Source organism: Apteryx mantelli, chromosome 12 (genome assembly GCF_036417845.1).
Source record: "Apteryx mantelli isolate bAptMan1 chromosome 12, bAptMan1.hap1, whole genome shotgun sequence".
Taxonomy (NCBI): Eukaryota; Metazoa; Chordata; class Aves; order Apterygiformes; family Apterygidae; genus Apteryx; species Apteryx mantelli.
In genome coordinates, this window is record NC_089989.1 from 17,506,057 (window position 1) to 17,516,452 (window position 10,396).

Genomic DNA, 10,396 nt, shown 5'->3' on the forward strand with positions numbered 1-10,396 from the left:
GGGAGGTGGCGGCGGCGGCAGCGGCAGCATGGCGGCGGCGGCAGCGACAGCAGCGGAGGAAGCGGAGGCGCTGGGGCTCTTCACCGCCATCGGCCTCAGCGAGGGCAAAGCGCGCGAGACGCTGCGCAACGGGGCGCTCAGCGCGCTGCTCCGCCAGGCCGTGCTGCAGGTGCGCCGCGCCCCGCCCGGCCGGGCCCGCCCACGCCCTCCTCCCCCGGCGCCTCCGCGCTCCCCGACCTCTGACCCCTGACCCCCGCGCTCTCCCTGACCTCTGACCCCAGCGCCCCCTGATACCTGACCTCTGATCTCTGACCTCTGCGTTCTTCCGACCTCTGATCCCTGTGCTTCCCCCAACCCCCGCCCTCTCGCCCCTGTGCTCCCCCTGACCTCTGGCCCCTGCACCCCTCCGACCCCTGCCCTCTGACACCTGACCCCTCACCCCTGTGCTCCCCCTCAAACCCTGCCCCTGACCCCTGGGCTCCTGCTGCCCTCAACCCCTGCCCTGTGACCCCTCCCCCCTGCCGGGTCGGGTCCCACTGTCCCCGGGCAGCCGCCCTGGTGGCAGCCACCGTCCCGCCGCGGGGCTCAGCCCGGGCCCGGCCCGACGCCGCTGCCGCCCCACGCTCCAGGCGCAGCACTCGCTGGGCCCAGCCCTCGACAAGGCCACCGGGACGCTGCTCTACAACGCGGCCTCGCGGCTCAAGGACCAGCGGCACCTCAGCTTCCTCGTCGGCTACATCGCCCGCAAGGAGATCCTCACCGACCTGCAGCTCAGTGGTACGGCGCCACCCGTGCCCTTCCTCCGGGAGCCGCCCGCTGCCGCGCGGGTCTCTCCTCCCGGGGCCAGGCAGCCTCCTGCCGCGGGGGGCAGCGAGGGGGCCCCGCTCCTCACGCGTGCTCTGTCCCTAGCTGCCTTGGACTACCTGAAGAGCCACCCCTTGGAGCCCCTTGATGCGGCAGACTTCGAGCAGGCCTGTGGCGTGGGGGTGTGCGTCACCCCCGAGCAGATCGAGGAGGCGGTGAGTGGCCAGGGCAGCGCCTGTCGCGTGGGGCTGCCGGCGGTGCTCCAAGCCATCAGGGCCAGGCGGCACCGGGGAGGCTGGCGGGGCGGAAAGGGGCCGTTCCCAGTCTCTAGGACCTCGGGCCCTTCGCAGACACCCCCGTTCAGGTTGCCTATATCCCTCGTGGGGCTGTCCTGCAAGGAGTGCCCTGCCGCGAGGAGCGCCTGGCACGGGGCCAGGCCACCTCGCTCATCCCCGCGTCTCCATCCTGCTCCCCAGGTGGAGGCTGTGATCAGCAAGCACAGAGCGGAGCTGTTGGCAGAGCGCTACCACTTCAACATGGGGCTGCTGATGGGTGAGTGCTGGGCACCGCGACAGCCCCCCGCGTCGCCGGCAGCCGGCAGGTTCCCGGACCCGACTCTGCAGATGGCTCCTCTTCCCCTGGATCCTGCCCCGAGAGCCAGCCCTGCGCCACGTGCTGCCCTCACCGCTGCAGGGGCCGTGCCTGGCACAGCACACCCTGCTTGGTGGAGACATCCCACCACGGTGCCCGCATGGGCCAGGCCAGGAATGCCAGTGCCCTGCGCCAGGGACCCTGGGGGCATCCCTGAGACACGGACTGCTCCCAGCCACCGGCCATGGCGTCCTGGGTCAGGACAGGGGCTTCTGGTCCACGAGGCGCTGAGGGAGGGCCTGGCTGAAGTCCCTGGGGCTGGGTCGTGCCCCTCGCCCACGATGCCGCTGTGCCCGCAGGGGAGGCGCGGAGCCGGCTCCGGTGGGCGGACGGCAAGACCATCAAGAACGAAGTGGACCTGCAGGTGGGTGTGAGGGCAGCGGATCGGGCGCTCCCTGGGGCTCGTGTTCCTGTCGGTGCTGTGGCCAGCGCAGAGCCTGTGGGACCCACTGGCCTGGCCCACGCTGTGCTGGCCCTGAGGAGGGCGCTGGGGGCAACCTGCCCCGGTGGGCATGGGCCAGGGCCGGGCTCACAGCTGAACAGGGCCGCTCCAGGTCTCGGGAGAGCTGGGAGCCTCTCCCACCTTCTGCGCCCGTATCAGGCCCCTTTCCTGCTCCCTCAGGTGCTGCATTTGCTGGGCCCCAAGACAGAAGCTGACCTGGAAAAGAAACCAAAGGTGATGCAGAGGGGACGGCTGGGACCTGGGGATGGGATTTTCCTGCTGTGTGTCCAGGCGGGCCCTGCTGCTCCCAAACGCCTGCTCTACACCCCCAACCACTCTGCTACACCCCTGACTACCCTCAGGACCATCTGGTTGGGCTCTGGGCTGGGCATGGAGCCCCGAAACTCACTGTGAGCAGGAGCCTGGCAGTGCTGGGCTGGCTCCAGACCCTGCTCAAGTTGTCTCCTGTTCCTCAGGTGCCCCTTCTCTCTACGGGTCATGGGCAGCACAAGGAGCCTGCTGCAGTCCCACAGCTCACTGCACCGCCCTAGGCCCTGCCACTGTCCTGGGCACAGGGAGTGTGGGGAGGTTTGGGGACAGCATGGGCTGGGCCAGGGTCGGGGGACAGAGCCCAGTGGTCGGGATGCTCAGTCGTGCTGTGCTGATCCCCGCAGACTGCGAAGGCCCGGCCGGCCCAGGCGGAGAAGCAGAAGGTGGCCATGGTGGAGAACGGTAAGGGGCTCTGCCGTCCTGCTGGCGGCTGCTGAATGCTTCCACGTTGCTTCGGGCCACGCTCTGCGTGAGCGCGCAGCTCTGGGGTCCAGGGCAGCCTCTGCCCTTGGTGCCCTCGTAGCCCTGGCTGGTGCCTCCTGAGCGCAGGGTCACCCCAGGCACCTCCTGCTTGCCTGGAGGCCTCCCACCACCCTGTGCAGGGACCCTCGTCCTCTGCTGGCCTCGTCCTTGGTGTCCTGGGGACAGCGGGCAGCACGTGCTGTCCCCTCCTGGAGGCACAGGGGCGGTTTTTGTGATCTGGTGCCAGGATCCTGGCTGCCAGCTGGTGCCGGCTGTGCCCTGCACTCCCAGAAAATTCCCCTCGCTGCTCATGCTGGTGCAGAGACATCGTCTAATTCTAGCCCTGCCCTCGCTGTCACAGCTGCCGGGGACAGTCAGCACACGTGTTTGCTCCCTGCAGCACTGGGAGTCCCCTGTGTTCCGCAAGACAGCACCGCTCTCACACACCTTGTCCTTTTCTGGTGAAAAGCGAGGTGCGCTTAATGCCTCAGCGTTGGGCATACTCACCGGGCCCGGGCAGCTCCCGCAGCGCTGAGCAGCCCTGCCTGTGCGTGGCCACCGCCACCCGCCCTGTGAGGACCCTGTGGGGGGTTGCCTGCCCAGGGCTCGCTGCTGCTCCTTTGCTGGTGGGACTCAGCTGGCATCCAGCACCCATCCTGCCCCACTTGTGGGCCCCAGTGGGCAGGAACGGAGGGCAGGATGCCAGGCAGGGCTGAGCCCCCGCGAGGTGTGGGAGCAGCAGTGCGAGTGGGTTTTGTGCCCGTCACTCCCTGGGCAGGTGGAGAGGGCTGTGGTGGCACCAGCCGCTGCTCAACCCCCGTCCTCTTTCTGCAGGCGAGGCGGGCACGGAGACGCGGTCACTGCTGGAGCAGCTCCGGGGAGAAGCCCTCAAATTCCACAAGCCGGGTGAGTGTGTGGACGTATTGCCGCGACCTGGTAGGAGTCACATGTGGGACCGAGTGGCCTGGCCCCAGCTTTGTGTTCTGTGCGAGGCTGTCCCGGCCCCACATCTTTCCCTATGGGCTATCCCGACCCAGAGGGGTGCTGGAGCCCTGCTGCATCCCAAGAAGGGATCCCTGCACCCACACTGACCGTCCTGCACCCTTCCAGGAGAGAACTACAAGACAGAGGGCTACGTGGTGACGCCCAACACCATGGCTCTTCTGAAGCAGCACCTGGCAGTCACAGGCGGGCAGGTGAGGTCAGGCCCCGAGCCCAGGGGTTCCCTTTGAGGGTGCTGTTGATGCTGGCCTGTTGTACCAGGCCGTGGCCCAGTGAGCGGGGTGGCTGAGGAGACACAGCCCACGTGGGGGGCAGCCAGAGGTGGCACCCGCCTGGCCCAGGGGGCTCTGTCAGACCTCAGGGGGCTCATGTCAGTGCCCCCCTTGCAGGGAGGGACAGAGTCTCCTGCCGAAGGACAGATGTGCCCCCTTTTCCCCCGTGCAGGTGCGGACGCGGTTCCCGCCTGAGCCCAACGGGATCCTGCACATCGGCCACGCCAAGGCCATCAACTTCAACTTCGGCTACGCCAAGGTGAGAGACGCCAAGCCCTGCTGGCAGCTCCCCCAGCCCCGGGGCTGCTGCCCTCGCTGGGGCCAGGCACGCGGTCCCTGCTCTGCACGCAGACTGCCCTGTCCTTCCTGCTGCGCTCGGTGTCCCGGGTGAACCAGGGGCTAGCGGAGCTGTGGGGAGGCCAGGCCTGCTCGGCCCCAGGGGCCCTGCAGAGCAGAGCTGCTGGCCTGGCTGCGCGGCCCCTCGGGGAGCGTGTGTTGACCGTGCCTGCGTCCCCAGGCCAACGGTGGCGTGTGCTTCCTGCGCTACGACGACACCAACCCCGAGAAGGAGGAGGAGAAGTACTTCACGGCTATCCGGGACATGGTGGAGTGGCTCGGTATGGCTGGGCTGGGGAGGGCCAGGCTGCTGCCGCAGGCACCTCTGCGTGCAGGTCCTGCTGCTGGGAGCTGGGGGCAGCCCCGGCCCGCTCTCTCTGCCCCAGCTGCCTCCCTGAGGGGCTGGGGCCATGGAGCAGGGGGCCTAGCGCAGGATGGAGCTAGCTCTGGTCGCTCATGGCTCCCCATCCCCGCAGGCTACCAGCCCTTCGCAGTGACCCACGCGTCAGATTACTTTGACCAGCTCTACACCTGGGCCCTGGAGCTCATCCGCAGGTGAGTGTCCTGGGACAGTGGGGATGCCCGGAGCAGCAGCCCGGACTCCCCCTCACCGAGGGGCCGTGCTGCTCACATCTGGTGCCCGCATCTCCCCCCTGCAGGGGCCAGGCCTACGTCTGCCATCAGAAGGTGGAGGAGATCAAGGGCCACAACCCACCACCCTCTCCGTGGCGGGACAGGCCTGTGGAGGAGTCGCTTCTGCTCTTCAAGGTACTGCCTGGCCCAGCACAGTCACTGCGTCTCCATCGGGGTCCTGGGGCTGTAGCCCAGCTGACGGCCTCTCCCCCTCCACAGGACATGCGGAAGGGGAAATTCGGGGAGGGGGAGGCCACGCTGCGGATGAAGCTGGTGATGGAGGATGGGAAGATGGACCCCGTTGCTTACCGCGTCAAATTCACTCCGCACCACCGCACCGGGGACAAGTGGTAGGGTGGGCCTGCGGTGTCCCAGCGCATGTGGCAAGGACAGGCTTGTGTCTCTGCGGCCCAGGAGGTCTCGGGGGCCAGCAGGGAGGCTGCCCCAGTGCCGGGCTCTGCGAGTGGGGCCCGTGCTGCCCTGGGGCTGACAGCGCCTGCCTTCCAGGTGCATCTACCCCACGTACGACTACACGCACTGCCTGTGCGACTCCATCGAGCACATCACGCACTCTCTCTGCACCAAGGAGTTCCAGGCCAGGTGAGCACCACCTGCGGCCTGGCCAGAGGCGACCCGGACCCGGTCGGGCAAGGCAGCTTTACACAAGGAACAGCTGGCTGCTGCCTGGCGGGGGCTGAAATGCCAAGGAGCAGTGGGGGCCAGGCCAGGCCCGGCTGATTGAGCAGGGGGACAGCGTGTCCATGGGGCTGTGGACAGGCATGAAGCTCAGCTGGGCTGGGTCTGTGCCTGCCTTGCAGACGGTCCTCCTACTTCTGGCTTTGCAACGCGCTGGACGTCTACTGCCCCGTGCAGTGGGAGTACGGGCGCCTGAACCTCCTCTACACTGTTGTCTCCAAGAGGAAGATCATCCGGCTGGTGGAGACCGGTGCCGTCAGGTAGGACTGGGGCCAGCAGCCGGGGCGGGTCTCACTCCATGCGTGCTCAGCTGTCACAACATCGTTTTTTCAGGGACTGGGATGACCCGCGGCTCTTCACGCTGACGGCCCTGCGCCGGCGAGGCTTCCCCCCCGAGGCCATCAACAACTTCTGTGCCCGGGTAGGTGCTGTGGGGCAATGTGGGACAGGGTAGATGGCTGTGTCCCTCAGCTGGTGCAGTGATGCCTCTCTCTCCCGCAGGTCGGTGTGACGGTGGCCCAGACGACGATGGAGCCGCACCTGCTGGAGGCCTGCGTGCGGGAGGTGCTGAACGAGCAGGCCCCCCGTGCCCTGGCTGTCCTGGAGCCTCTCAAGGTCACCATCACCAACTTCCCTGCCCCGAAGGTGAGACTGCCGCAGGCTGGGGTGCGGGTGGGGGTTCCCAGGGCCGGCACTCATCCCGCCTTCTCCCCAGGCTCTTGACGTCCTTGTGCCCAACTTCCCAGCTGACGAGACCAGGGGCTTCCACAAAGTGCCCTTTCAGCACACCATCTACATCGAGGAGACGGACTTCAGGGAGGTGAGCCGGGCACAGACTTCTGCACACACCAGGCTGTACTGCCCTCGCTCCTGGGACACCGTTTTGGGGATGGAGGGACACACCGGGGGAGCAGGGCCTGCACTGGGAACCCTCTTGCAGTGGTGAACTGTCTCGCAGGAGATGGACAAGGGCTACAAGCGCCTGGCCCCCGGGCAGCCGGTGGGGCTGCGACACGCTGGCTACGTCATTGCCGTCCAGAACATCATCAAGGTGGGTAGCTCTGGACACCGGCGCTGTGAGGCTGGCCACAGGGGCTGTGGGGAGTCAGGGCATGGCTGTGCCCCTCCGGGGAAGGACAGCAATGGTGTCTGGGGCCGGGCTGGGTGCCCGTGGGCACCTTCAGAGGCTCTCCGTGGAGAGGAGGCGCGGTGGGGACACAGGCTGCCTGTCCAGCCGCTCCCTGCCGGCCCTGTCCGTGGCGTGGCCGGGAGCAGGGGCTGTGCGGAGCAGGGTAGCCCCCAGCCTGGCCTGGCCCCTGAGCTGCAGGGCTGGTGGTGCTGCCCCAGGGCTGCTCTGCGGCGACGGGGCTCTTGCCTGACAACTCGTCTCACCCCTCCCAGAACGCCAGCGGGCGTGTGATCGAGCTGGAGGTGACCTGCACCAAGTCGGACGTGGCGGACAAGCCCAAAGCCTTCATCCACTGGGTGTCAGAGCCGCTGGTGTGTGAAGTGCGGCTCTACGAGCGGCTGTGAGTACCTGGGCTGCCTGCAGAGGCTCGGGCGCAGGGTCGGCGGTGCTGGAGCAGTTGCTTTTGCCGCAGCCTGGCCTGGCAGCGTGGCCGTGTGCCAGCAGGCTCTGCTGAGGCAGTGCCTGGCTCTTGTTGGCAGCTGAAACTGGAGCTGCGTGTTCAGCAGCTTTCTGCCGCCGGTGGCTCTGCGCTCCCCCCAGCCGTCCCGGCACCTTGGCTGCATCCCACGGCCCTCCCCTGCCTCGCATCGTGCCGGGGCTCAGCGTCCCCCCTGGGGAAGGGACACGCAGCTCCTGGGCGGCGCTGCAGGTCTTTGGGTGGTGCCTGGGAGAAGCCACATCCGACTGGCAGCAGAGGTGCACCCAGCTGCTTGGCGGGGGCGATGCCCCTGGGGGGCTCTGAGAGCGGGTGCCCCACGGCTGCGGAGGGGACAGCACTGCCCCGCTGCCCCTCGCTTGGGGACTTTGGCTGACAGCCCCTCTCTCTTTGCAGGTTCTTGCACAAAAATCCCGAGGACCCAGCAGAGGTCCCAGGTGGATTTCTGAGTGACCTCAATCCTGTGAGTAGTGGCAGAAGGGGCCAAAATGCTGGGGGAAGCTGGGAACCTGCTGCACCGAAACCAGAGGCACCTGCCGCAGGGCAAACCCTGCTGCTCCCTTCGTGTGGCCCTGGCTCGTCCCTAGCAGCCCCAGGGAGAGGGGCGGGATGAGCACAGTGCCGCGGGCTGGGGGGAGCAGGACCACGGAGAAACGAGGGGGATCGCAGGCGCCGATTGAGCTGTTGTCTGTTCCCGTCCCTCTCCCCTTTGCAGGACTCCCTGCGCGTAGTCGACAATGCCCTAGTTGACAGATCCGTGTTGTCCGCCCGGCCCTTCAGCAAGTTCCAGTTCGAGCGGCTGGGCTACTTCTCCATGGATCCCGACAGCACCGAGAGGAAGGTGAGCCTGGGAGAGGGGGTGGCTGTGCTCCCCTCGGGCGTCGTGGGGCCGCGGGGCTCAGAGCTCTCCCTCTCCCCAGCTGGTGTTCAACCGGACGGTAACGCTGAAGGAGGACCCCGGAAAGGCGTGAGGAACCCGCCGCCACCACTGCTGCTTGCGGCTCCCCTGCGGTCCGCAGCTGTGGGGATGCCCCCCAGCGTGGGGCTCCCCCATGGAGCTGGGCAGGGCCCCGTCCACGCGCACTGCGAGAGCCACAGCTGCCTTAGCACGACCCCGCCAGGCCGTGCAGCGTATGGGACAGCATCACCTCAATAAACTGGAGCATCAGAGCCCCCGTCTCTGGACTGTCACTGAGTGCTGGTCCCCACCGCGGCCTGGGGCTCAGCCAGCCCTGGGAGCAATGGAAACGTGGGAGGGGGTCTGGGCCTGCCCTGAGTTTGGGGCCCTTCCTGCCCCCCCCTTGTGGGGCTGGTGCACCGTGGGGAGGGCCATACCTCTGTCCACCCTGGGGAGGGTGGCCCCTTCTCCAGGGCCTGGCCCTGCCGCAGCAGCTCCTGGGCTCTGGGGCTCAGAGGGGGCAGATCTGCTCCCCCCATCGCAGGAGGGGTGGGCTGGGGCAGGGCTGCCCCAGGGCAGGACAGAGCAGGGTCCCCACAGGACGGCGGGGGGGGGCCAGGGCTGGGCTGAGGTGGGCGCAGGGCCGGACAGCAGGCAGGGCGCAGGCAGCGGCAGGGCGCAGGCAGCGGCAGGGCGCAGTGCCGCTGGCGGGATGGTGTGCGCACTGTGTACAAACAGCACCCGCGCTCCGGCCCCTGTTAAGGTGGACTCGAGCAGGGTGGCCCTGCCCAGCCCCGGTCCGGGGGCCACGGCAGGTGCGTCCAGGCTCCCGGCATGGCCCCCCACCCTGCGGGCCGGGCGCCGGGGGCCCCAGCCCTGCCGCGAGCGGGTGGGAGGCTCTGCCTTGCCCCACGGGCCACCTTAAGTGGCAGCGGGGAGCGGGCAGCTGCGCCGAGCACATGGGCACGTTAAAGCAGCCCGGTCCCCGGCCCCGGGTGCGGGGACCCTTCGCCCCAGCCGCGGGGCCGTGCCCCTGCCCCCCGCCGTAACCCAGCTCCGGGCACTGGGAGCGCTGGGATGGTGGCACAGCCCAGCCCGGGGCCTGTAATGGTCGGGAGGCCCCTGCGCCCTCCACCGGGGAGCTGGCGGATCGGGGTCGGCACCTCACCCCCCAGCCCAGTGCTGGGGCTGCACCTCGCCCCCATCCACATTCGGCATTGGGGTCTGCGCCCAGGGGGGCCAGCGAGGCAGGTGCTCGTCCCGGCAACGGCCTTGGGGGCACCAGAAGTCCTGGCAGTCCCCGCTTGGGGCCAAGCTGCCAGCTGGGGCTGGCTCTGTCCTCGCCAAGCCGGAACCCTCGTCCCTGGGGGGAGCGGGGGCCACCACAGCAGGGGCCACGCAGGCACCCGGGGCCGTGCCGGAGAGCCTTCGTTAGCGGGGCTGCTCTATTAGCCTGGGGCTGGGGACCCAGGGGGCAGGGGCACCTGCAGGCGCCAGCCCACCCCAGAGCGGTGCCGGTGTCCCAGCCCCACGGCCGCGGGCTGGGCCTGGCCCCGTGCTGGCCTGCCCCCACCAGCAGCATGTGGGCAATCCTCATGGGGCACAGCCCCCCGAGGGGCCCGGCGGGTCCCTGACCCCACGCCCTGTGGGGCTGCTGGTGTCCCTGGTCCTGTCCCTTGAGGGTGTTCAGCCCCACGGGTGTCCCCAGCCCTACGGGACCATGTGTGGCCTGGCCCTGGCCCCACGGGGCTGGAAATACATGGGGCCATGCCTGCCCCCAGCCCTATGGGGTTACTCACGTCCCCCAGGCCCAGCCCCACAGGGTCACAGGTGTCCCCAGGCCCAGCCCCACAGGGCCATGCATGTCCCCGGCCCCAGGCTCACGGGGCTGTGCGGGAGCCCTGGCCAAGCCCAATGCGAGGCCCCAGCCCCCGGCGCCGGGGTGCCCTGCGCCGGCAGCGCCCCGTGCCGCGGCCCCGCAGCGCCGAGCGCCCCGCAGCGCCGAGCACCGCGCGCAGAGCGCCCCCCGGCGGCCGCCCCCAGCCCGCGGCGCCGGCCGCGGCGCGGCCCCTTTAAGGCGCGGGGCGGGCCCGGGCGCGGAGTTCTCGCGGGGCTTGGGGGCCGCGCTCTCGCGAGGCCGGGGCCACGCGCTGATTGGCTGCGGGGGGTTGAATGTAAGATGGCGCCCAGGGAGCTGTGAGGGGAAAAGACTCGGGGCCGAGGCGGCGGCGGCGCGAGGCGGCGG

The 10,396-nt window shown here is 69.3% G+C and overlaps 1 protein-coding gene across 1 annotated transcript; it reads left to right on the forward strand.

The window, feature by feature from the left end:
* Nucleotides 1-16: 16 nt before the first annotated feature.
* Nucleotides 17-8,424, forward strand: QARS1 (glutaminyl-tRNA synthetase 1). The gene is made up of 24 exons (XM_067303393.1): nt 17-169; nt 630-777; nt 910-1,019; nt 1,281-1,356; nt 1,755-1,819; nt 2,078-2,131; nt 2,572-2,629; nt 3,524-3,595; nt 3,800-3,885; nt 4,136-4,222; nt 4,481-4,580; nt 4,776-4,854; nt 4,959-5,067; nt 5,152-5,282; nt 5,440-5,532; nt 5,751-5,888; nt 5,962-6,049; nt 6,130-6,273; nt 6,344-6,448; nt 6,587-6,679; nt 7,030-7,157; nt 7,650-7,716; nt 7,969-8,094; nt 8,174-8,424. The coding sequence occupies exons 1-24, from the start codon at nt 29-31 to the stop codon at nt 8,222-8,224; spliced, it is 2,349 nt and encodes a 782-aa protein (XP_067159494.1). The 5' UTR covers nt 17-28; the 3' UTR covers nt 8,225-8,424.
* Nucleotides 8,425-10,396: the final 1,972 nt, after the last annotated feature.

Coding starts and splice junctions, on each gene's coding strand:
- QARS1 (XM_067303393.1), top strand. CDS start 29: ATGGCGGCGGCGGCAGCGACAGCAGCGGAGGAAGCGGAGGCGCTGGGG. Junction 4,581..4,775: donor GGACATGGTGGAGTGGCTCG/GTATGGCTGGGC, acceptor CCATCCCCGCAG/GCTACCAGCCCTTCGCAGTG. Junction 5,068..5,151: donor AGTCGCTTCTGCTCTTCAAG/GTACTGCCTGGC, acceptor CCCCCTCCACAG/GACATGCGGAAGGGGAAATT.